Below are 27,546 nucleotides of genomic sequence, written 5' to 3'. Positions count from 1 at the left end.
TTGTTGCAATATATTTTTAAACTTTAAAAAATTTACTATTTTCTTCCCCCATCATTGTTTTTGCACTCCCTGTCTGCTCTCTGTCATTTTAGGAGGCTCTGAGAAGTGAACCTGACCTCCCATGTGGGAGGGAGGCACCCAATCACTTGAGTTCCCTGCCCCCTCCCACTCTCCACTTATTGTGTCTCTCATTGTTTCCTGGCTGTGTCTCTCCGTTGAGTCATGTCACTGCATCATCTTGCTGCATCATCTTATTGCCCTAGTTTGCTGCAGGAGTTAACTGTTTTGCTTGTCTTCTTTAGGAGGTACTAGGAACTGAACCCAGGACCTCCCATGTGGTAGGTGGGTGCCCAGCTGCTTGAGCAACATCTGCTTCTCTGCAATATATTTTTAGATATATTTTACAGAAATCTATTTAAACATTAGGAAGATAGAGAACAAATTTACCCATAGCTGGCTACCCTTACATACCCTACAAAAAATCCTTTTTAAGTTACTACTGGGAAATCTGTATTAGGTATCATTTATTACATACTATATGCAAGGCCCTGTGTTCAGCACCTTTTTTTTTTTTTTAAATTTCTTTGTCTTTATTTTTTTAATGTTACAGTCAAAAATATGAGGTCCCCATATACCCTCCACCCCCTCACCCCACTCCTCCCATAACAACAACCTCCTCCATCATCATGAGACAGTCATTGCACTTGGTCAGCACCTTTTATAGCTAATCTTATTTAAACTTCACAACAATCTTGTGATGGAGATACTATTATCTCCATTTTATAGCTAAGGAAACAGAGACTCAGATAAGTAACTTGCCTGATTCAAATAAGTCTGACCCATAACCATTAATTCTATGTATGTACAATCATAAAGCTCAATAAATTTGATATACCCTTCACTTAGTTACACACGTTACTTTAAATAATGCTGTTTGCTACATCTTCGTGTTCTTTGGTCATATTTTGGAACATTTTTAGGATAAGTCATTAAGCAGCAGCTGAAGGGTAAATAAGACTCTTGATATACCTTAATGTAATTGCTTTCCAAAAAGCATTATATTGTTTTCAAAGATTATGGACAATTTACGAGAATGATAATTTCGACATGTTTCCCAGCATCTGAGATTATTATAAAATCTTAACTAGTTTATCAGGTAAGAAAGTAACTCAATTTTAACTTGCATTTCTTTTAAGTTCCTCTGTTCATTTACAGATTTTATTTCCTAATTCCTCTAGAATGTTTGCATTTATCAATGCCATGAACATTTCGAGGTGGAAGAGGGCTCAAATCTCCCAGCTAATTCTCTCATTTTAGAGATCTGGGGAAAACAGGTCCAAGGGTATTAAGTAGACAGCTACAAGTAACTTCTATATGCTGGTCAGGGGCAGCGTTCGTGGTCGGCGTTTTTCTACCCTACTACAGCCATTTTAGGGTTCGAACCGGTTGTTAGAAATAAGAGTAATACAGTCCACCAAGGCAGAACTCTCTCTGAACTACTCAAAGCGCTTTCTCAATTATTTTCATCACAAATTCTGGAAGGGAGCGCCAGGATAGTTTCCTTACCAAGTAGATATAAAAAGGTGAGGAACGGAGTAAGGCCTTCCTATTCCTAGTTCTTCTATTGACCACATTAACAAGAGAAAAAAAAATTGTATTGAAAAATGGGAAAATCAAGTTTTTAAAAAAAGACAAAAGGTCAGAAACCCTAATTCCCGCTGCAAGCCCTGCCAGGGTCACGCACACGCGGCCAGCAGGTCCCCTGCGCAGGCGCGCACCTGTAGCGGCGCCCAAGGCCGCGCCCCGCTCCTCTCCTACTACCCCCTCCCCCGCCTGTCCTCCCCTCCCCCCTCCTACTAGCCCCTCCTCCCGCCCCTCCCCTCCACCGCCCCTCTCTCACCTCTCCCCTCCCCTCCCCTCCGCAGTCCCCTTCCCTCGGCCTCCACCTTCCTCCTCGCTCCACCCTCCAGGCCCCGCCTTGCCCCTCCGTCCCTCGCCGCCGCCGCTCCGCTGGGCGAACTGCGTGCTGCTGCGTCATCGCCAGTGGCCGATTTGAATGAGACTTGTCGCAGCGGAGCCGCAGCCGCCACTACCGCGCTGCCCCAGCAGCTTCTTCTCGCTTCTTTCGCTTAGCAAGCTCTGCCGGGCCGGCCTTCCTACGCTACCGCCTCCCCGCGCTCCCCGCCATGCCGCTGTACTCCGGTGAGCTCTCTTCCTGCCCTCCCTCGTGGTCCCCGCCCGCCGCTAGGCCGCCGAGTAGGCCTGGCCTTGCGGGGCGGGCGGCGGCCGGGACGGGCGGGGGAGAGCACAGGGGCGGGGTGGGCGGCGGCCCGAGATGCCCCTGGCATCTTCCTCTCATCCTTGGCCTTTGGTGGGTGGGGTGGGAGCTGGAGTTTGAGATGGGGAGGCAGCGGGCGCCGTGACTTTGCAGAATAGTTAATGTCGCGGTCTTGGGGTACTGGGGAAGGTGAGGGCGTGTCCTGGGGCATCGGGGGCCAGGCCGTGGGGTGGTGTGAGTTCTTTGGCTTTATCAGTGGCAGCTGTGGCTGGGAGGCGGGGTAGGAAGGGGAAGCCCGGGGTATGGGAGGGATGGAGGATCTGTGAGAAGAGCCTTCCTCGTTCTTGGGGTTTCCCCCAATGACTTCAGTTCTCTTGGCTTATTCCTTTCTGCCTTTTCCCCAGCCGCACCTTTTGTGCCAATTTCAGTTTTATCCCGAGGCAGATTGCCAACCCATCTTTTTGCTTTGTTTTCATTTCAGCAGACGTTATATTGGGCTCCTCTGTCCGAAGCGTAGTGTTACCTTTGAGAAGTAGAGGAATACAAATATCCACGAGCGTCATATCTTTTTGATTGGTGTTTGACATGGCTTCCCCCCCCCCCTTTTTTTAAGGGGGTCCTGGGGATTGAACCCCGGACCTCGTACATGGGAAGCAGGCGCTCCATCACTGAGCAACTTTTGCACCCTTGACTTGGTTTTTTTCAAGGTATTGGCCAAGGATCACATTTTTAGTTAGTTAATGGACCTTGCTTTTCTCCAGTCTTATGGATAGCACCTAAATGGCCCAGTCTTCAAAATGGTACCTAAAATGTGTATGTGGGCTCCGACTGGCTATGGATCTATGATTCATTGGCCATCTCTTACTATTTACTCTGTCATAATTATTTAAGATACAGCATTTTCAAATAATACTGATCAAAGGAGTGATGTTATATCTCAGGGTAGATTCTTGTGGTCTAGAATATTAAATGTTTACTTTAATAATAATTGCCCCACCCCTTTCTAAAGTCACAGCAATTAACAAAATGACATTTGAAAATATGCCATTTAGAATTGAGGGGGCATAGAGGTGTTTGCTAAAGTCTTATTTTCCTTATTTATCAAATGAGTTGGATTAGATCAGTAAAGTTTTGTTGAGTATTTACTCAAGTTATTCTTGATTAGATGGGCATTACGAGGATAAAAAGATCATTGACCTAGTATGACTTCTAAGAACTAGCTTAATAGGTGATCCCTTTGGGACCTTCTCAGTTGGAAATCTTGTTATTTTGTAAGTGAAAAAAATAAATTATGATTTTGTTTGCAGTTACTGTAAAGTGGGGGAAGGAGAAATTTCAAGGTGTGGAATTGAATACTGATGAACCGCCAATGGTGTTCAAGGCTCAGCTCTTTGCACTGACTGGAGTCCAGCCTGCCAGACAGAAAGTTATGGTGAAAGGAGGAACGTTGAAGGTAAAATTTAAATTTTCATTCATGGTATTATTATATAATTTGCAATACTAATTAACACCAGATAATGTTTAGTGTTAATGTAACATTTGAGGTAGTTTTTATTTGGGGAGAATATATGGTCTGTGGAATTAAAACTGTCTTATTCATGTTAGTGTAAGGGAGGACTTTTATAGCATATTTGAAATATAGGGATACTTCAAAGGACTATGTTATGAAAGGATTTTAATGTTTAAAATGCATTATATGAGGAGATAAAGGGTATGGGGTGCATTCCATATATCTTTATTGTGATTTTTTTTCCTATGAGGATATAGTAAAATGATTAATTTTATTTTGTTTAGACTAATTCAGAATTTATTTGTATTTCCTTAGTATTTATCTCTTTATTTGGACGTAAAATTTTTATCTTTGTTAAAAATGTAGAACAGGGAAGTGGACTTGGCCCAGTGGATAGGGTGTCCGTCTACCACATGGGAGGTCTGCGGTTCAAAACCCGGGCCTCTTTGACCTGTGTGGAGCTGGCCCACATGCAGTGCTGATGCGTGCATGGAGTGCCGTGCCATGCAGGGGTGTCCCCTGCAGAGGGGAGCTCCACGTGCAAGGAGTGCACCCCGTAAGGAGAGACGCCCAGCACGAAAGAAAGTGTAACCTGCTCAGGAATGGCGCCGCACACATAGAAAGCTGACAGAGCAAGACGACGCAACAAAAAGAAATACAGATTCCTGGTGCCGCTGATAAGGATCGAAGTGGTCACAGAAGAACACACAGCGAATGGACACAGAGAGCAGACAACTTGGGGGAGGGGGGCAAAGGGAGAGAAATAAATAAAAAAAAAAAGAGTTAGTGAGGACAGAGGCAAAAAAAACCCCTATAGAACAGTAGTGTAGTTGTTTTTGTTTTGTTTTGTTTTATGTGTGTGTGTTTTAGACAACTGCAGAAAGTATTTCTGTACATGCATTTGAATAGAAGCAACATCCTCTCCAAAAACCTCGTTCTGGAATACTGGAAGACTGTTAATTTTGCCATAGGCTGTTCTTCTTTCATCCTGCCTATTAAAGAAGAGCCCTTTTCTCGTAAGAGTAGTCACTAAGTCTTACTTGGAGATGGAAGAAAAAGTTATTGTTTAAGAAGAGAGGAAATCTAATTTTTCCTTTAGCAGTTCCTGTGGAACACTATAGTTAAGAGCATCATCTTTGAAGGGTCACAAACAAGATAATTTTCTCTATGATTGTTTGTAATACAACTTATACACATATGTATATATGTGTATATAATTTTAAAAATACTTCTTCAGGGATTAGATATGGAACACTAAAGAATTGTATTTAACTTTAGAGATAAAAACTGAGTAACCCTGTCTGTGGGCAGTTAAATGGATGTTGGTGAAAAAGTAAACAGTATGTTACCTCCAAGTTGCAGGATGAGCCTTTGGTCATTAGTCAACTTGATAATGTAATTTGTGCTGAACACTACTGGCTGCTGTGGGGAATAACAGAAATATGCTAATTAAATCAAAGTATGGCTAGTAATAGCTACCATTTATTGACTGTGTTTTTGTGCCAGAGTTTTCATGTATTTTCTTTAATTCTCAAAGTGTGTATTACTCCTATTTTATAAGTAAACTGAACATAGAGGGTTTTAAGTAACATCCTGTAAGACATCTTAACCTGGTGAAAAAAGCATGTGATTTACAAGTCAAACAGATCTAGTTTCAATTGCCAGCTTTGCTTGACCTTAGGTACGTGGTCTGAGGGGGTATTTATATTTATTTTTTCTTATGATTAGACAGTAATAGTCCTTAAACTGAGATGAACCTTTAAGAAGATACTGCTTCACTTTGAAGCCTAATATCCAGAGACATAATTAGGGGTGTCACTGAAGGAGAGAAAAGCACATTGAATGCCTGGTACCTTCTATGAAAAGAAAGGAGTAATATGGAATTGGCTGTTCTGTGACGGGAAGGGTTTAGCTATAGTGAAGCCAGAATATCTATGGGCCAACCATAGCATTTTTTAAAAAAATTGATTTTGTTGAATACGTTCAAGTGCAACTTTTTATTAATTGCTTCATAAATATGAGACTTAGGACTTTAGAGTGGACTACAACTGACTGTTAAGAGTTAGTTTGCCTGGGGGTAATTCTGGTGTATTATACTGGTATAATTTTTAATACCCATTTTTATACTCAAGTCTTCTGGTTTGATTGATAAACTGTTTTGTCACTGTAGACCTATTTCAGAAGTTATACTTCATTATTGTCACATAAGCCAATTATTAGTTAACTTTACTGATTCTGAACAAGCAAAATTAGGATCTGCTATTGTCAGTCAAGTGTTTTTTAGTATTTTTGTGCTGCCAAGTCTTTCACATTGTCTTATTTCTTTTTTAATGCAGTTTAAGCAATGGTTAAGATTTACTATCTTTAGACCTGTGTGTGTTTATTTTTTAAAAGTATTCTTTGTTGCAGTAATTGTAAATAAAATCTGTATACCAAATAAGTTTCATTCTATTTTGAAGTAGCTTAAAATTAGTCAATTGTGCAGAGGTGGTTGAATGTTTTTTATTTGTCTTTAAAACAGGATGATGATTGGGGAAACATCAAAATAAAAAATGTAAGTATTAATCTCAATACAGTTTTTAAAATATTATCCCAGAATAATTCAGATTACCATATGTATATCAAGTTGTTCAACATTTTTATTAAAAATACTTTTTTTTCCCATTGACTTGCATTGTTGTCACTCTTGAAAATTGATAGTACATTTATTTTTGGACTTTCAGTTATCTGTTTAACTTCTATCTTATGGTCTTGATTACTGAAGTTTTTTAACAAGATAAGTCTTGAAAGAAGATAGTTGAAGTTCCCCAAAGTCTTCCTTCATTTTCAAGAATATTTTAGCTATTCTAGCGCCTTTGCATTTCTATATAAATTTTAGAATAAGTTTGTCAATTTCTACAAAATACCTTCTGGGGTTTTATTTGAGATAGCATTGAAACTGCAGTTCAATTTACTTGGGGGTGAATGCACATCTTTATGATATTGAATGCTAAAATCCTTGAACATGGTATACTTCCCCATTTACTTAGGTTTTTATTTTTCCTTAGCAAAGCTTTGTAGTTTTCAGTGTCTCAACATGTATTTTATGAGATTCTTGGAATTTAATGTATCTTGATGCCATTGAACAATAATAATAATTTTTAAAATTTAATTTTCCAGTATCATGGCTAGAATATAAAAATATAGTTGATTTTTGTAAGTTTATTTTCAACATGTGGCCTTGCTAAATCACTTACTAATTCTAGTAGTTTTCTTTTTTAGATTCCATAGGATTTTCTGTGTACATAAGCAGGTTGTATCTGTAAACAAAGACAGTTCTACTTTACCTTTTACAATCTTTATGACTTCTATTTCTTTTCTTGCCTTATTTTACTGGCCAAGGCTTCTAAATGCAGTGATAAATAGAAGTGGTGGGAGTGGACGTCTTTGTCTTGTCCTAGTTTGCTGATGCTTTTTATTCTGAATGGCTGTTAAATTTTGTCAAATGCTTTTTCTACATTTTAGTAAGATGAAATGAATTTTCTTTATTTTGACAATGGGGTTAGTCTCATTGATTTTTAGCTGTAAAACTTTACGTTCCTGGGATATGCAGTTCTCAAACTTTTTGGTCTTGTGACCCATTACATTCTTAAAAATTACTGAGATCCTGAAGAGCTTTTGTATAATTGGGTTATTTCTATTTCTGTTTACCATGTTAGAAATTAAAACTAAGAAATTTTAAGCTACTTAATAACAATAAGAAAACCATTACATGTTAATTTCTTACTTTAAAAATATTTTCCAATATATAGTGAAGGACTTATATTTTTGCAAATCTCTTTATAGCTGGCTTAACAAAAAATACCTAAATTCTCATATTTGCTTCTCTGTTCAGTCTTTTGTGATACGTTGTTTTGTTTGAGTATATGAAGGAAATCTGGCCTAACATAGTTACATAGTTGGAAGAGGGAGAGATATTTTAATAGTCTTTTCAGATAAAATTGTGGATATTTTCTTTCATACTATACCAAAGTATACTATGCATGATCATATGGTAGTTTATTAAAAGTTAATTGCAGGGGAAGCAGTTGTGGCTCAATCAGTTGGGCTCCCATCTATCATATGGCAGGCCCTGGATTCACAGGCCTGGTTGTGAAGGCAGGCTCCCCCGCATGTTGCAGAGAGCTGCCGGTCCTCAAATGCCATGGCGTGCTGCCCATCCCGCAGGTGCTGCCCAGCCTGCAAGGGCCACCCAGCCCGCAAGCGCCACGGAGAGCCGACTCAGCAAGGTGATACAACAAAGAAAGGGATACAAACAAAAATGCAAAAGAACACACAGTGACTGGACACAGAGAGCAGACAGCAAGCAAGTTGCAAGGTGGGGAGGGAAATAAATAAAAATAAAACACAGATGCAGAAGAATGCACAGCAAATGGACCCAGAAAGCAGACAGCAAGCAAAAAGCTGCAAGGGGGAGGGAAAAAAAAACGGCTGAAAAAAAAAAGTTAATTGCAGGGAACAGATGTAACTCAAGGGTTGCGCATCTGTTTCCCATATGCAAGGTCCCAGGTTTGATCCCCAGTACCTCCTAAAAACAAAACAGACAAGCAAATGAAAAAAAAAACAACTCTCACTGGGGAGCAGATGAAGCTCGGTGGTTGAGTGCCTGCTTCCCATGCACGAGGTCCTGGGTTCAATTCAGGATCCCCTAAAAAAAAAAGTTAGGTACAATGGTAGAATCTGAAACCACATTAGTGACCTCTGAGTACATTAAAATCTATTGATCTGTTTTATACTTGGGTGGATTTTGTAATATATATTGCTCATTTGGAAAATATTAGTTTACTGAATTATTTAGATCTTATTTATTTCATTATAATATCACAAAATTGCATTTGTTAATATCACTGTCAGTCTCATCAAAAAAATCTTAAGTACTGGAAAGCTGCCAAGCTCACAGAGACAGAGTCAGAATTCTTATTTTCACTTGAAAGCTCAAGTTTTGACAATGGCAATACAAATATTGAAGTGAGAGACTTATTTTGTTCATTTTTGAGAATGTGTCTGCTAAATACCCAAGTCTAACAAAGTATAATTTGTCAGTTTCAAGTGAAAATGGTATTCCATAAATAAAGCAGCTAATCCAGTCTGCAGCTCAAACATTTGCACAAGTATTTATCCTAAAGACAATTTTATCATACTTTGGTATGCAGGGACAGAAATTTCTATGGGTACTTCTGATTTCATAATATAGAATATCAATGAGATATTTATTCAAAGGATGAAATTTAATAAAATAATCATTTTTATTACTTCATTTTGATGCCATTGCCTTGATTCTGGCTAGGCTGCTAACAGTTTCAGCTACTATTGATTTTTTATTATTTTTTTTAGGAGGTACTGGGGCTTGAATCCGGGACTTGGTACATGGAAAGCAGGCACTCAACCATTGAGCTACATCTGCTCTCCCAAACTACTATTACTTTTGCTTTTTCAGTACAGATGTTAAAACAGTGATACTGATATTATGAAAATAGTTTGGCCTTACTGAAGCTCTGAAAGAATCTCAGGGACGCATAGGAATTCTCAGACCACACTTTGAGAACTGCAACCTGGAATAAACCTACTAAGACATCTAAGTCATGTACAGGCATACATTGTTTTTTGTTTTTTTTTAAAGATTTATTTATTTCTCTTCCCCCCCTACCCCCCCAATTATCTGCTCTCTGTGTCAACTTGCCGTGTGTTCTTATGTGCCTGCTTGCACCCTTGGTGGCACCGGGAAACCGCGTCTCTTTGCTGTTATGTCATCTTGCTGCGTCAGCTCTCCCATGTGTGCGGCGCCATTCCTGGGTGGGCTGCGCTTTTTTCACTCAGGGCAGCTCTCCTTGCAGGGTTCACTCCTTGCGTGTGGCACACCCCCATGTAGGGGTGCTCTTGCGTGGCACAGCACTCCTTGCACGCGGCAGCTCTGCGCATGGGCCAGCTCACCACACAGGTCAGGAGGGCCTGGAGATCAAACCCTGGACCCTCCCATATAGTAGGGAGAGGCTCTATCAGCTGAGCCACGTCTGCTTCCCCATACCTTGTTTTATTGTGCTGCTTTCATTGTACTTTGCAGATACTGTATTCTATACCAACTGAAGGTTTGTGACAACCCTGTGTTGAAAAGTCTATTTGCACCATTTTACCAAAAGCATGTGCTTTCCCTGTCTCTGTTGTGTCACGTTTTGGTAATTCTTGCAGTATTTCAAACCTTTTCATTATTATTATATCTGTTATGGTGATCTGTGTTCTTTGATATTGCTTAATATAATTATTTTGGGGCATCACGAACCATGCCTGTATAAGACAGTGACCTAAATGGATGTGTCCTGTGTTCCCACTGCTTCATTGACTGGATGTTTCCCTATCTCTCACTCTCCTCCAGCCTCCCAATTCTCTGAGTCTCAACAATAGTGAAATTAGGCCACTTAATAACTTTACAATGGCCTCTTAAGTGTTCAAGTGAAAATAAGAGTAGCCTGCCTCTCAATTTAAATCAGAAGCTAGAAACACTTAAGCTTTAGTGAGGGAGGCATGCCAAAAGGTGAGATAAGCTGAAGGCTAGACCTGTTGTGCTAAACAGCCAAGTTGTGAATACAGAGGAAAAGTTCTTGAGGGAAATGAAAAGTCCACTCCAGTGAAGAGTGAATATATGAATAAGAAAGCAAAACAGCCTTGTTGCTGGTAATGAGAAAGTTTTAGTAGTCTGGATGGAAGCCTACACCAGCCACAACATTCACTCAGGCCAAAGCCCAATCCAGAACATGGCCCTAATTCTCTTCAATTCTATGAAGGCTGAGAGGTGAGGAAGCTGCAGAAGAAAAGTTTGAAGCTAGCAGAGATTGGTTTATGAGGTATAAGGAAAGAAACGATCTCCATAACAAAAGGGGAAGGTGAAGCTGCAAGTGCTGATGTAGAAGCTGCAGCAAGTTATCTAGAAGATCTAGTGAGATAATTGATGAAGGTGGGTTCACTAAACAACAGATAGTCAATGTAGCTGAAACAACCTTCTTTTGGAAGAAGATGCCATCTAGAATTTTTATAGCTAGAGAGGAAAAGTCAGTGCCTGGCTTCAAGCTTCAAAGGACAGGCTGACTGTCTTGTTTGGGGCTAGTTCAGCAGATGACTTTAAGTTTAAGCCAGTGCTCATTTACCATTTTGAAAATCCTAGGGCCCTTAAGAATTATTCTCTTGACAATCATCTGCCATCTGAGGACTTGCAAGAGCCAGGCCTTCTGAGGCACAGTCCTTTGAGCTGGCATGGGGGCATTCAGAATGGTCCAGCATTTGACATACCATTGTAGGCTATCCTGCTATACTGCTTCTAGCAAAACTAGGCTATCCTGGACCTCTGGTAATAGAATTGTTTATCTTTATACTAAGAAGGTTGGGAAAGCACCAAAATCTGCATGTGGTTTGTGCCCAGGTTGACTTTGAGGGATTTGTGCTGTGAGACCTAAAGTTATTATGAGATTATCTAAAACAAAAAACATGTCAGCAGAGCCTGTGGTGGTTCCATGTGTGCTAAATGTGTCCGTGACAGGATCAAGTGTGCTTTCCTCATTGAGGAGCAGAAAAGCGTTGTGAAAATGTTGAAAGCACAAGCACAGCGTCAGAAAGCTAAATTTAAAAATATGAAGCTTTTTTGAGAAAAAAAAAATTATGCTAAATAGACTCTGCCTGTGCCCTAAAGATGGAATATCATAGCTAGGGTTACCACACATCTATTTACAACATGATTTACTGAATGTTTTAAGCCCACTGTTGAGACCTACTGTTTAGGAAAAAGATTCCTTTCAAAATATGATTGCTTATTGACAATGCACCTGGTAACCCAAAAGGTCTGATGGAGAGGTACAATGAAATGAATTGTTCTCATGCCTGCTAATACAACATCCATTCTGCAGCCCATGGATCAAAGGAGTCATTTCTACTTTCAAGTGTTATTTAAGAAATACATTTTGTAAGGCTGTAGTGGCCATAGTGATTCCTCTGATGGATTTGGGCAAAGTTGATTGAAAACCTTCTGGAAAGGATTCACAATTCTAGATGCCATTGAGAACATATGTGATTCATGGGTGGAGGTCAAAATATCAGGCTTCACAGGAGTTTGGAAGAAGAAGTTGATTCCAATTCTCATGGATGACCTTGAGGGGTTTAAGACTTCAGTGGAGGAAGTAGTTGCAGATGTGGTAGAAACAGCAAGAGAACTAGAAGTGGAGTCTGAAGATGTAATTCATTTGCTGCAATCTCATGATAAAACTTAACAGATGAAGAGTTGTTTCTTATGGATGAGCAGAGTGGTTTCTTAAGATGGAATCCAGTCTTGGTGAAGATACAATGAATGTTGTTGAAATGACAACCAAGGATTTAGAATATTACATAAACTTAGTTGATAAAGCAGAGGTGGGTTTGAGTGTATTTAATCCAATTTTGGAAGAAGTTCTACTGTGGGTAAAGTGTTCTCAACTAGTATGTCATGCTACAGAGAGATCTTTCATAAATGAAGGATCAGTTGATACGACAAACTTCATTGTTGTCTTGTTTGAAGATTGCTATAGCAACCTCAACCTTCAGCAACCACCACCCTGATCATATAGCAGTCATCAATACCGAGGAGTCAAGACCCTTCATCCATCAGCAAAAAGATGACTACTTACTGAAGGTCTGATGATGGTTAGCATTTTTTAGCAATAATGTATTTTTAAATTTAGGTATGTATGTTGTGTGTTTTTGTTTTTAGACATAATGCTATTACTGCATACTTAGTAGACAACACTATAGTTATAAACATAATTTTAAAATGCACTGGGAAACCAAAATCCTGTGACTTGCTTTATTGTGATTTTCACTTTATTGTGGTCATCTGGAACCAACTCCACAGTATCTCTGAGGTATTCCTGTACTGTATCTTTTATGGGTTGCTGGATTTAATTTTTTAATATATTTTAAAATATATTTCCATATATGTTCATGAGAGATGTTAGTCTGTAGTTTTATTTTCTTAATCCCGTGAACTGGAGAATAAGTGTCGCAACTCTTTTGAGATTCAGGGCCCAACTGGCACATGGACAGCCCAAAGATTTAAGTCTCTTGGACATACTCCTATCAAGTCTAGTACTAACTATAGGTTCAAATAGAACAGGCAGAACAGCCATGCGTAGGGAAACCACAAATGAGTCCAACTTTGTTACACTGGGGAGTGTAAATTCCAAAGTAGAGCCCACTGGAGGGCACCAATTTCCTGAGCTGTCTTACCTGCTTATAGTGTCTGGATGTTTCTAGAACCCTCAGGAACCCTGCTATTTGAGGCATTATTTACTGTGGCAGTCAATGAGATCCTGTTGAGACATGCGTAATTGCAACCTTTGGAATGACCTCCTGACTCACTTTGAAATGTCTTAGCCATAAACACTCATTTGTATTTACCCTTTCCCCCTTTTGGTCAAGGTCTTTTTTCAGGTACATTTCTAGTTGGTGCTTGGAAATAATTCCTTGGTGCCAGGGAGGCTCATCCCTGGAAGTCATGTCCCATGCCAGGTGGGGAAAGGTAGTGCATTTATATACTGTGTTTGGCCACATTTGAGCAACAAGTAGGCTCTCTGGAGGTAACTCTTAGGCAACATGTAATATTAGATTAAAATTAAATTTCAAAATAAAAGGTTCATAAGTACTGTTATCAATATCAATGGCTTGTCACAGTGGTCTATCCTCCTTCACTAGGTGTTGCCCCCATACTCAGGTGATACTTGCTATCCTGTTAGAGAATGTGGCAGAGCTCCCCAGAATGGGAATTTGATATTCCTTTGGTTATTGTCTGGATATCCACCTACCCTAACAATGTCCCATGAACACTTGAACACATTTGTGTGCCTTAGTGGTATGCCCCAGTTGAACTTCCTCCCATGCATCCCCCATCACTGCCACCCCACATCAGAGATCCTCCCTGCCACAGATGTGACCCTTCTGTGATCCAAAACTTCTTCAAAAATGAAACCAACAAAATAACCAAGTAAAATTAATTGATGAAAGAATAATGATAGTTTTAAAAATAACAAAATACAAAAAAAATTGAAAAAAATTTGAAAGAAAAACATTTTTTGACATGTCTTCCATCACTGTAAGATCTGTTGTCTTGAACATACAGTGACATTTTCTTCTGTATATTCCCCCGGTGCCCTATTTTTTTTTCATTTTATTTTCAAAGAAGCTTTAGGTTACAAAAAAGTCATGTACAGAATGTAGGGGATTCCCTGTATACCCAGCATTCTCCCCTTTTTTCCCCTCTCCCCTATTAATAACATTTTACTTGTGGATGGTACATTTGTTACAATTGATTTTCAAATATTGAAACATTGCTACTAACCATCATCAATAATTTACATAATGGCTTACATTTTGGACTGTACACTTTTATAAATTTTGAAAAAATTTAAAATGGCCTATCTCCATTATTGCAAGATGATGCTGAGCAATTCTAATGCTTTAAAAATGCCCTGTGTTCCAACTAATCTATTCTTCTCTTCTTCCCCTTTCCTCAGGACTCTTTTCTGAATGGTTTGTGTAAGATTGGTGCTGTTTCTTGTTTATTTTATTTTTTTGTGGTACTGGACCAGGGATTGAACCTAGGACCTTATAAGTAGGAACTGGCGCTCACAGCTTGAGCCACATCCGCTCCCCAGTGTTATTTCTTTAAATGTTTAAATAATTTATCAGTGAATTTGGGCCTAGGTCTCCCTTGTGGGAATATATTTGATTAATATTCAATTTCTTTAATAAATTTTCTACTTTTTCTTATCTCATTTTTGGTGAGTTTTATCTTTTGAGAAATTTATTTTAGCTATCTTGAATTTATTGGCATAATGTGTTAATAATATTCAGAAAATTTATTAACTATTCTTTTTTTTTCTATAGCACCTTTATTGATGCCCCCTCTTTCATTCCTGATATTAGTTGTTTATGTTTGTTTGTTGTTTTTAAGTCAGTCTTGCCTAAGGATTTAATCAAGATATCGTTTGAATTTTTGACTATTGATTTTGTATTACCCATTTTCTTTATTGTTGCTATCCATTCTTTTAAACTCATCTCCTGTTTTTCTATTTTGGTTTAAATTGATTCTTTTTCTTCTTAAGGGTATGGATAGATTATTGATAGGTACCTTCTCATAAACATTTCAGTCTCTCTCAGTGCATGTACCTGCATCCATAAGTTGTGATATTTTGTGTTTTTATTAATGAGTTAAAAATATTTTCTAATTTACCTAATGATTTCTTCTTTGATTCATGAATTGTTTAGAGTTATGATGTTTAATTTCCAAATATTTGAGGCTTTTCTTAGTATCTTTATTTCTAATTTGATTCTGTTTGGGTCAGGTAACATAACCAATATTTCAGTCCTCAGAAATTTATCAGTACTTATTTTAGTTGGTGAATGTTTCATGTGCACTTGGGAGGAATATGTATTCTGTTGTTGGATAAAGTATTCTGTAAATGTCAGGCCAAGTTGGTTTATAGGGTTGTTCAAGTCCTCTATATCTTACGGATTTTTTTTTTTTCGTCTACTTTTTAAATCAAGTTTAGAATCTCCAACTGTAATTGTGGATCCAATTATTTCTCCTTTCAGTTCCATCAGTTTTACTTCAGACATTTTGAGGTTTTGTAATTAGATCTGTGTGTATGTATGTCTTCGTGATGAATTGACCTTCTGTCATTATGTAATGTCCCTCTTTATCCCTGTTAGTAATTCTTCTCATGAGATATACTTTGATCTTAATATAGTCACTGTACATTTTAATTATTTGTATTTTATATATTTTTTCCATCCTTTTAATTCACGTGTCTTTATTTTAAAAAGGATTTTTATTTTTTTTAAGACAGTGTATAGTTAGATCTTGCTTTTTTATCTAATCTGAAAATCTGCCTTCTGATTGTAGCATTTAGATCACTTACCTTCAGTATAATTATCAATATGTTTGGGTTAAGTTTTACCATTTGCTATTTGTTATCTATTTGTCTCATCTGTTCTTTTTTTCTTTTTCTGTCTTTTTGAGTATTTTTATTGTTCTTATCTACTTTTGCTATACTTCTTTGTTTTGTTATTTTTGTTTTTATAGCCACTTTATTGAACTCTGATTCACATACCATAAAATCCACCCTTTTAAACTATAGAATTCAGTGGGTTTTAGTATATTCAGAGTTATGCAGCCATGCCCACTATCTAATTTTAGAACATTGTCATCATCCCAGAAAGAAGCTCTTTTTCAATGGGCACTCTCTCATCATTCTCTTCCACCTTCATTAATTAATGGTTGCTCTAGGGCAGCAGTTCTCAGACTGTAGCCTGAAGACTTCAGGCAGTCCCTGAATAAAACTCTTGAGGTCAAAACTATTTTCCTAATAGTATTAAGTTATTTATCTTTTCAACTGTACTTTATGAACATACAATGGAATTTTTCAGAGACTGCATGATGTATGGTATTGCAGCAGATTGAGTACAGAAGTAAATACATAAATGTCTGTGGAGCTGGTGTAGCTCAGTGGTTGAGTGCCTGTTTCACACATGAGATTTTGGGTTCAATTCCCAGTACCTCAAAAAAAAAAAAAAATCACTGTCATCTTTTAAGCCAGATATTAAAGAATTTTTAAATAAATGTAAAACCATGTCATTCTTGACTATATTTTCTTTCTAAAATATATTTTATAAAAAAGTTCTTTAGGTTAATAGTAAATGGGCTTATTTTTAAATGAATGAATAAAGGTTTTCTAACATTTCTCACTTAATTTCTCATATGCTAGATATTAATAGATGAAATTCACATAACAAAAGCTCTTTGGAGACTTCAATAATTTTAAAAAAAAATAATTTTTAAGAGTGTAAATGAGGATTCATCATACTATGAACTGTGGGCCAAATCGGGATTGCATCCTCTTTAAAAATGATTAAATGATATGTACATATCATAAATGATATGTACATTTTTAAAGGGTTGTAAAAAAACAACAAGAATATGTAATAGAAAGTATATGTAGCACACAAAGCCTAAAATACTTATTATGAAACCCTTAACTGAAAAACTTTGCTGATCCCTATATAAAGCGTCCGTAAAGGAAATCTTTTTGAACTAGTGCTCTGGGGTTTACAATGTGTAATTTTAACTTAGGCTCTGCTTTCAAATAACAATCAACTTCAAATATAGTTTAAGATCTTTATAGTATACTTCCATTTCCCCACTCCTGCTTTTGTGCCATTGTTGTCATGCAGTTTATTTCTTACATTATAAACTTCCATACTATGCTACTATAATTTTTTTCTTTCGTCCTTTTTATCTTTTTCTTTTTAAGCTTTTTATTTAGTAACATATATACAACTGAAAATATCCCATTTTAACCACTTTCAATTGTACAATTCAGTGGTATTAATTGATCACAATATTGTACTACCATCACAAACATCCGTTTCTTCAACTTTTTCAACCTCAGACAGAATCTGCTCCTGTTAAGCAATAACTCTCCCTACCTCCTCCCTGGTAACCCATACTCTACTGTTTCTAAGAATTTGCTTATTCTAGGTATTTTGTATAAGCAAGATCATACAATATTTGTCATTTTGTGTCTGGATTATTTCACTCAATTTGATGTCCTCAGGGTTCATCCATGTTGTAACATGTATCGGAACTTCATTCTTTTTTTGTGGCTGAATAATATTCCACTGTGTGTATATACTGCCTTTTGTTTATCCATTCATCTATTGAGCAACATTTTGGTTGCTTCCACGTTTTGGCTATTGTGAATAGTACTACTGTGAACATTGTTTTGTTTCAGTGTGCCAAAGGGCTGCCAATGCAAAGTATCAGAAATCTGTTGACTTTTATAATGGGGATTTATTTCGGGGTAAAAGCTGCAGTTCCAAGACCATGAAATGTCCAAATCAAGCCATCAGTAGAGATCCTTTGTCATCATAGTCAGCTAGTGTTGATCCTGGTGTTGCCATGTGGTGAAGCAAGATGGCCTCTGATCTCTGGAGGCTTCTGCCTTCCCCTCCTGAATCTGCCATCTCTTGGAGCTCAGCTATGAGCTACTAGGCATAGGGCTTGTCTTTCTGGGCCTCAGTTCTTTGAGCCCCTCAGGGGATTCTGTTTTCCTGCACTTTCTCATCTCTCTCATATGGCAGAATCAAACATGGCAACTCCCTTTTCCTCTCTCCCTGAGTTTCCATTTATATCAGACCCAGCAGGAGGCTGGAGACTCAACATGAATCATGCTCCACTGATGTAGGCTGATCAAAAGCCCAAAAGGGATCTTACCAAGTAATCTAATTAAAAGCCCCTCAACTGAATATAATGCAATTGAAGAGTATCACACCCACAGGATTATATTAGTTTAAAAGCATAATCTTTCTCTTTGGGATTCATAAAATAATTTCACACCGCTGCATTGGTATATAACTATCTGTCTGATCCCTGCTTTCAATTCTTTAGTGTGTATACAAGAAGTGGAAATGCTGGGTCATGTGGTAATTCTTTGTTCAGCTGTCCGATAGCCACCAAACTGATTTCTACAGTGGCTGCACCTTCTTACAATGCCATAAACAATGTACAAAAGTTCCAATTTCTGGGAGGAGTGGGGAGTGGGGTATATGGGAACCTCATATTTAAAAAAAATTTTTTTTAAGAACTTAATTGAAGTTTATCACTCACACATAAACATACGTAGACAAGTGTATAGTAATAGTTGTGAACTTACAAAATAAATATATAGGACTCTCATAACTCACTCACCACCAATATCTTGCATTGTTGTTAAACATTTTAAACTATTGATTAAAGAGCATTGTTAAAATATTACTACTAACCAAAGTATTTTCCCCCAACTCACCCTATTATTATCTTTATATCATTTATATATGAACATACGTAAACAATAAGTGTATAGTAAAAGTTGAGGACTTAGAAAGCAAACATGCATAACTTTATACAAGGGTCTCATACATAAGCCTCCACCAATACCTTGCATTGTTTTGAGACATTTGTTACAGATTATGAAAGAATATTGTCAAAATCTTAGTATTAATTATAGTCTTTATCTTACATTTGTGGTATTTTTCCCCAACCTACCCTATTATTATTTTTTATGACAGAGGTTGTAAACTTATAACAATCATGCACCTGTGCAGAAATCCCAAACAACTTCCCACTATCAACATATCACACCGTGGGAGAACATTTGTTACAGATAAAATAATATCATTGATTGTTAACATGTCCGTAGTGTACATTTGGCACACATTCTCCATACTGCCCCATTATCAACACAGTACATCTTTGGCATAGATTACATATTACATTATTACTGCTGACCATAGCCCATGGGTCACTCCAGTTGTATTTTACCCATGATTCTCCACATTCCACCATCCTGCAATAGTGATGTACATCTGCTCTAGCTCACAAAGGACACTCTTGCTTCTGTACCATCAACCACAATTCTCATCCACCTATTGGTTTACTATGCTATTCAGTTCCTAGATTATTCTCTAACATTCTTTCAGTTGGCATTTACATCACTAGACTCATTTATAAACTAGCTGTTACTCACTATTTGTTACCATCCACTCTACATTTCACACTTTACATTAAAGCTAATTAAAAGTTCTATATACATTAAACATCAGTAGTCCGTCTCAGTCCTCTTATCTCCTTTAAGAATCCACCACCTACCACCAGGGCTTAAAGGTATTTTCCTGCAATTTCTTCTGAAGCTTTATGGTTCTTGCTTTTATATTTAGGTTTTTGATCCATTTTGAGTTAATTTTTGGATAAGGTGTGAGATAGGGGTCCTCTTTCCTTCTTTTGGCTATGGATATCCAGTTCTTGAGCACCATCTGTTGAATGGACTGTTCTGCCTGAACTGTGTGGGTTTGACAGGCTAGTCAAAAATCCCTTGACCATACATGTGAGGGTCTGTTTCTGAACCATAAATTTGGTTTCATTGGTCTGTGTGTCTGTCTTTATGCCAGTACCATGCTGTTTTTACCCCTATAGCTAGGTAATATAATTTAAAGTCTGGAGATGAGATTTTGCTTTTCCTTTTTTAGATGTTTCTGGCTATTCAGGACCCCTTACCCTTTCAAATAAATCTGATAATTATGTTTTCAATTTTTAAAAAAATGCTGGTGAATTTTTATCAGGATTGCATTGAATCTGTGTATCAATTTGAGTAGAATTGATGTCTTTATGATATTTAACCTTCCAATCCATGAGCATGGAATGTTCTTCCAGTTATTTAGGCCTTTTTTGATTTCTTTTAACATTGAGTTGCAGTTTTCTGCATACAAGTGCTTTACATCATTGGTTAAGTTTATTCTTATTTCAGTTTTATCTGTCATATTTTATTTTCCCCACTCTTTTGACACTTTTGGTTTCCTTTATTGCTATAATCTTCATTTCTAGACTGTCTTCCAGGCCTTTCTCTCCTGTCTTTTCTTTTCAGGCTCTAGCACACCCTTTAGCATTTCCTGAAAATCTGGTCTCTTGGTTAGAAATTCTCAGTTTCTGTTTATCTGTGAATACTCTAAATCTCGCCTTCATTTTTGAAAGACAATCTTGCTGGTTATAAGATTTGACTGGAAGTTTTTCTCTTATAGTATCTTAAATATATTATACCACTGTCTTCTTGCCTCCATGGCTTCTGGTGAGAAATCTTATTGGGTATCCCTTGTATGTTATGCATTGCTTTTCTCTTGCTGTTCTCAGAATTCCCTCTTTGTCTTTGGCATTTGACATTCTGAGTTTGTGTCTTGGAGTTGGTCTATATGGATTTTTTTCGGATGGGAATACATTGTGCTTCTTAGACATGGATATCTATGTCCTTCAATAGGGTTGGGAAATTTTCTACCATTATTTTTTCAAATATTCCTTCTGCCCCTTTTCCCTTCTCTTCTTCTGGAACACCCATGACACGTATGTTTGCACGTTTTTTGCTGTCTTTAAGTTCCCTGAGACCTTTTTCAATTTTTTCCATTTTTTTCTTCATCTGTTCTTTTGTATGTTCACTTTTAGAGGCGATTTCTTCAAGCTCATCAATCCTTTCTTCTGCCTCCTCAAATCTGCTATTATATGATTCCAGTGTTTTTGTTTTGTTTTGTTTTAATTATTATTGTCTTTTTTAAAAGATAAATCGATCATACAAAATGTTACATTAAAAAACATAAGAGGTTCCCATGTACCTCATCCAATGTTCTTTTAAATTTCATTTATTGTGCCTTTCATTCTCATAAGATCTGCTATTTTTCTCTGTATGCTTTCAAATTCTTCTCTGTGTTCATCCACTGTCTTCTTAGTATCCTTAATCTCTTTAGCCATCTCATTGAGTTTATTAAGGAGATTTGTTTGAACATCTGTGATTAGTTGTCTCAACTCCTTTATGTGATCCAGAGGCTTACCTTGTTCTTTAAGTGGGCCATATCTTCTGTTTCTTGATGTGGATTGTAAGTTTTTGTTGGTATCTTGGCATCTTGCTTACTACAGTATTTATTCTGGGTGCAGTTTTTCTCTAAAGGGCTTCTTACCCTTTCTTACCTGCTGGTTGTGCAGTAGGAGCCAAGGATGTAGTTGGTGCCTTTATAAGCTGTGGAGGCTCAAGTTGCTCTCATTGCCCCAGGGACTGAAGAAGCTTCTCCCACCTTTCTCCTTTGCCAGGGGTAGGACAGAGTCACAAGTCTGTGGAATAATCCAAGTCATGCAAGCGTAGACTGTAGTTGGCCAGAGAGACTATGAGGCTTCACGCCCCTCTTCCCTGCCTGGGGCAGGGATAGAGCTGCAGGTGTGGGCAGCATTCTAAGCAGTGTGGGTCCGAGATGACTGCAGTTGCCCCCGTAGACTTTGTATTATTCAGTCTGTGTCAGCCAAATGTACCTGCAGTTACCTGGATAAGCTGGTGCAGGGCCCACCAGCCTCCTCCCCGCCAGAGGTGGGGTTGAGCCTAGTCTAGGGCTGCAGGCTGATCTGGGTGAAAGAAACCGGTTCCTACCATCACTGATTTTCAGTCAACTGGGCTTCCCCTCAGGCTGGGGCCGGAGTCAAAATGGCAGCTACCAGCCTCATTCCTCCTTGAACAGATTCACACCCTAGCTGTTCCCCGGGTTATACCTTAGCCAGCTGAGTCTACCAATCAGTAGCCAAAGTCAGTAGCTGACCATCTCCTCCTCCCCTGTTTTTGGGAAATGGAGCTTCTAGTTCCAGCCACAGATTATCTCTGGGGCAGCTTCGCGCTGCCAAAGTAGGAGAGTCACTGGCCTCTGCGGCTTGGCCGGTAATTTCCCAGAGAGGCTGGCACAGGTTCCCCCAGTTTCCTCCCTGCTAGGGCTTCAGCTAGAGTTGCAATCTGATCTGGAATGAAGGAAGCCAGTTCCCACCAGCACTGTGATTTTCAGTCTACCCTGCTTCCCCTCGTGCCAGGCGCGGTGTTAAGATGGCGGCTACCGGCCTTTTCTGACTTGGACAGGCTCAAACTTCAGCTGTTCTCAGGATTATACTTTAGCCCGCTGAATTTACTCATCAGTAGCTGAAGTTTGTGCCCACCTGTCTCTTCCTTCCCTTTTTTTTGTGGCGGCTTATGCCTCCAGTGGAGGATGGGCACCAGCCTCCAGGGCATGGAGGGCTCTACTAACGAGTCTCCTCCTTCCACTCCTTCAAGGATGTGCTTCACCCAGCTCCAGTTAGCTGTGGGTGTTTGCTAACTGCCCTGTAGCAGGAGCTGACTCTAGGAGCTCCTTACTCTGCTGCCATATTGCTGGTTGTACCCCCTCATATTTTTTAATGTAGCATTTTGTGTGATCTTTGTAATCTGTGTAAAAAAAGAAGACAATAAAAATAATTTTTAAAAAGTTCCAATTTTTCCCCATACTCACCAACAATTTTTTTCTGCTCTTTTTTTCATTTTGAATATTGGTCATCCTAGTGACACAATGTGACTCTCATTGTGGTTTTGGGTTGCATTTCTCTGATGATCAATGATGTTAATGCTTCTTTTCATGTGCTTATTTGCCATTTGTTTATCTTCTTTGGAGAAATGTCTAAATGTTTCAAAATTTTTTGTTTTTATTTTTTTAACGGTTTTTAAATTTATTTATTTCTCTTCCCTTCCTCACCCCCCCCAAGTTGTCTGCTCTCTCTGTCCATTCTCTGTGTGTTCTTCTCTGACTGCTTCTCTCCTTATCAGTGGCACCGGGAATCTGTGTTTCTTTTTGTTGCATCATCTTGTTGTGTTAGCTCTCCATGTTTGCGTCGTTCTTGGGCAGACTGCACTTCTTTCGCGCTGGGTGGCTCTCCTTACGGGGTACACTCCTTGTGCGTGGGGCTCCCCTATGCGGGGGACACCCTTACATGGCAGGGCACTCCTTGCGCACATCAGCACTGTGCATGGGGCAGCTCTACATGGGTCAAGGAGGCCCGGGGTTTGAACCGCGGACCTCCCATGTGGCCCTATTCTTTGGGCCAAGTCCGCTTCCCCAAAATTTTTAATTTTGATAAAGCCATTTAGTATTCTTTTTTTCTCGCTCCTTCTGCTTTTGGTGTCCTATCCATCACTACCAAATCTAAGTGACTTTTGGTTTTACCTCTTTGGTCTTTGATCGATTTAGAGTTAATTTTTATATATGGTGTGAAGTAGGGGCAGTTTTTAAAAAGAGATTACAAATGTAGAAAACCCGTATTTATCATTTGGCATTCTTCAGACCTTTGTACAGATTTCTATCTGATTTTTTTCTTCTGTCTGAAAAACTTCCTTTATAGTTATTGCAGGGCAGGTCTGCTATTTATTTTCTTTATGTTTGTTTTTCTAAAAAACTGTTTATGTCACCTTAATTTTTGAAGGGAATTTTTGATAGGTATAGAATTCTAGATTCACACTTGTTTTAGTTTCCTAGTTGCTTAAGCGAATGCCATGAAATGGGTTGGGTTAAACAATGGGAATTTATTCACTCATGGTTTTGAGGCTAAGAAAATGTCCAAATCAAAGCATCGTCCAGGCAGTGCTTTCTCCCCAAGTCTGTGGCATTCTGGGGCTGGCTGCTGGTGACCCTTGGTCCTTAGCTTGTCACATGGCAGTTTGCAGCCTTTCCTGGCCTGTCCATTCTTTTCCTAGTTTCTTTGATTTCAGTTTCTGGCTGTTTCCTCTGTGGCTTTTCTCCCTCATGTCTGAATTCATCTCTTTTATAAAGGACTATAGGAATAAGACCCATCCTGATTGGGCCAGTCCACACATACCTTAACTAAAATAACCTCTTTAGAATGTCCTGGGAAACGGACTTTGGCCCAGTGGTTAGGGCGTCCGTCTACCATATGGGAGGTCCGCGGTTCAAACCCGGGCCTCCTCGACCCGTGTGGAGCTGGCCATGCACAGTGCTGATGCGCGCAAGGAGTGCCACCCCACGCAGGGTGTCCCCCGCGTAGGGGAGCCCCACGCGCAAGGAGTGCGCCCGAGAGGAAAGCCGCCCAGCGTGAAAAGAAAGAGCAGCCTGCCCAGGAATGGCGCCGCCCACACTTCCTGCGCCGCTGACGACAACAGAAGCGGACAAAGAAACAAGACGCAGCAAATAGACACCAAGAACAGACAACCGGGGGAGGGGGGGAAATTAAATAAATAAATAAATCTTTAAAAAAAAAATAGAATGTCCTATTTACAATGAATTTTATACCCACAGGAATGGATTAAATTTAAGAACATGTTTTTCTGGGGTACATACAGCTTCAAACCACAACAACAATTTCTTTCAATACTTTAAGGTTGTCTTTCTATTGTCTTTTTACTTGCATCATTGCTGTTCTTATTTTTGTTCCTCTAAATGTAATGTGCTGTGTCTTTTTAAAGTATACGTTTAACTTCATAAGAAAATGCCAAACACTTTGCATAGTGTACTATTTTATGTTCCCATGAGCAATGTCTGAGAGTTCTAGTTGCTGTACATCATTACCGACATTTGATGCTGTCAGTCTTTTTTAATTTAGTTCGGTGGGTATTTAGTGATATTTTATTGTGGTTTTAGCTTACATTTCTCTGATGACCAATGATGGTGAATATCTTTTCATCAGCTTATTGGTCATTTGTTTACTTAGTTTTGCCAAATGTCTATTTAAATCTTGTGTCTATTCTTTAATTGGATTACTTGGTTTCTTTTTTCCCCCCTCCCTCCTCTCCCCTCTCCCCACCCTGCTTTTTTTTTTTTTTTTGCCGTCTGTGTCCATTCACTATTTGATCTTCTGTGTCTATTTCTCTTTTTGTCGTTCCATTTTTCTCCTTTAGATTCACCGGGATTCGATCCTGGGGACCTCTGATGTGGAGAGAGTTTCCCTGTCACTTGCGCCACCTCAGTCCCTGGTTTCTGTTGCATCTTGCCTTGACTCTCCCCTTCGCCTCTCTTTTTGTTGTGTCATCATCTTGCTGCATGGTTTGCCATGTGGGCACGCCTTCACCAGCAGGCCCCAGGGATTGAGCCCGGGTCGTCTCATGGGATATGGAAGCCCAATAACTTGAGCCACATCCACTCCCTACTTGGTTTCTTATAATTGAGTTTTAAATGTTAATTTTATATATTGGATACAAGTTCTTTGTGTGAGATACATGTATTGTGAATATTTTCTGTAAGTCTGTGGGAGAAATATTGTGAATATTTTCTCCACGTCTGTGGGAGAAGTCTGTGAAGTTTAATTTATTAATTTTTTTCTTCTATTATTATGTCCTAAGAAATTTTCACCTCTGCTAAAGTCACATGAGATTTTCTTCAGTTTTCTTCTAGAACATTTATAGAGTTTCAGCTTTTACTTTTGGATATATGATCTGTTTTGAGTTCTAGTATTTGTGCTGAAGAAATGTTTGAGGTTTCTTTTTTCCACATGAACATTCTGTTCAAACACTGTTTTGTTGGAAAAAAAAAAACTATCCCATTGTAATTTGGCCCCTTTGTCAAAAATCAGTTGACCCATATATGCATCTATTTCTGGATTGTATTCTCTTCCACTGGTTTGTATATCTGTACACTTACCCTAATACCAATCCCTGCCCCATCTAATTGAAGCTTTATATTAGTCTTGAAATCTGGTACTGTATGTCCTCCAATAGTTCTTTTTCAAACCTGGCTAATCTAGAACTTTTGCTCATTTATTTTACTGATTTCCTCACTTTGCTTTATTTCCTCTTTTCTACATACTTTGCTTTCAATTTATCTTTTTTCCTAAAAAAAGAAAGTAGAAGTTTACTTAATTAATTTAAAGCCTTTTTTTGTTTTCTCTGATCTCTTTTGCCCATTTTTCTATTTTGAATTTCTTTTCTTATGCATTTGGTTTTTAAGTGTTTATCATACATGGTACAATTTTTTTTCTAATTTGTCCTTTTCTGTTTTATTATGGTCATATTTCACAGAAGTTTTAAAGATTTATGTAGTAATATCAGTCCTTTCAATTTTTTAAAATGTAAATTTTAGAAAATCTTACATCATTTCAGAATTTTTTTGTTCACTCACATGTTTTTGTAATTACTTGTTTCATTGTTTTACATTTAAATCTTTAAATTTAAATTTTGGGTATGGAATGCCATGAGATGAGAATGTGATAGTTTTTCCTAAATTATTATCCAGTTTTTCCTCAACATCCTTCATTGTGTAAACTGTTTCCCTGATAATTTTAAATGGCTTTATTTTCATATCTCATAATTCGACTCTCCTTTTATTATTTTTTCAGATCTTTCTTGGGTATTGTCATGGGTATAATTTGCTCTGTGAAGAATCATTCTGTAATATTCCAAAGAAGAATTTAATTAAAATTATTTAATAATTTAGAATTATATCTTTATAATAATTTTTCCAGTCTAGAAACCTCTAATGTCCCTCAGTAAGTAAAGGTTGTTTTTTTTTCATCCTTAGGTAAAGCTTTATAATTTAAAGCATTACCTGTTTCTTATGTTTGCTCTTTGGTATTTATTTGCTAATATGAATTGAGTCTTTTCTATTGTGTTTTCTAACAAATTATTGCTAGTGTATTACCCCCCACTACCACCATGTCTTGCTTGCCTGTCTGCTTGTTGTTTTTGCTTGTTGTCTGCTCATTGTCTGTTTGCTTTTTCTTTAGGAGGCACTACAAACTGAACCCCAGACCTTCCATGTGGGAGGCAGGTGCTCAATTCTTTGAGCCATGTTTTTCCCCTGCTCATTTGTTTTTGCTTGTCTGCTCATTGTTTTTGCTCATGCCTGCTTGTTGTTTGTCTTCTTTAGGAGGCAATGGGAACTGAACCTGGGACTTCCCATGTGGGAAATGTGTGATCAACTGCTTGAGCCACATCTGCTCCCATACTGTATTTTTTTTTTTTATTTGATTTTCTCGGACAGTTTTCTTTGGAAAAGTATTCTTTAGTGATGGCTTGGTTGACTTCGCCATTATCTTTAAAAATATATACAAAAATAAATGGTGATACGGAAGCATCTGTGGCTCAATTGATGGGGCTCCCGTCTACCATATGAGAGGCCCTGGGTTCACTTCCCAGGGCCTTCTTGTGAAGGCAGGCTAGCCCGCGCCTCAAAGAGCTGGCATGGCAAGATGACGCAACAAAGAGAGATAAGCAGACGGAAGAACACGCAGCGAATGGACACAGAGATCAGACAGCAAGCAAGCTGCATGGGGGGGATATAAATAAATAAAATAAATCTTTAAAAAATATGTATTTATAAATGGTGATAGAGTGAAGGT

The 27,546-nt window shown here is 38.3% G+C and overlaps 1 protein-coding gene across 2 annotated transcripts in view; it reads left to right on the top strand.

Moving 5' to 3' along the window:
• Positions 1 to 1,752: 1,752 nt before the first annotated feature.
• USP14 (ubiquitin specific peptidase 14) overlaps positions 1,753 to 27,546 on the top strand; it is a 57,710-nt gene continuing 31,916 nt past the window's right edge. The window contains exons 1-3 of one of the 2 annotated variants that reach the window (XM_004484210.5): positions 1,753 to 2,202; positions 3,586 to 3,731; positions 6,310 to 6,342. In XM_004484210.5, coding sequence (XP_004484267.2) covers positions 2,187 to 2,202; positions 3,586 to 3,731; positions 6,310 to 6,342 — 195 coding nt within the window. In that variant the 5' untranslated portion in view covers positions 1,753 to 2,186. Of the gene's footprint in view, positions 2,203 to 2,523; positions 2,986 to 3,585; positions 3,732 to 6,309; positions 6,343 to 27,546 lie in introns of those variants that run through there. The other variant, XM_058277514.2, reaches the window with a different exon arrangement.

The sequence above is a fragment of the Dasypus novemcinctus genome, chromosome 16 (genome assembly GCF_030445035.2).
Source record: "Dasypus novemcinctus isolate mDasNov1 chromosome 16, mDasNov1.1.hap2, whole genome shotgun sequence".
In the NCBI taxonomy this organism is placed as follows: Eukaryota; Metazoa; Chordata; class Mammalia; order Cingulata; family Dasypodidae; genus Dasypus; species Dasypus novemcinctus.
The sequence above is the reverse complement of the archived record's forward strand: the minus strand, read 5'-3'. Positions and strand labels throughout refer to the sequence as shown.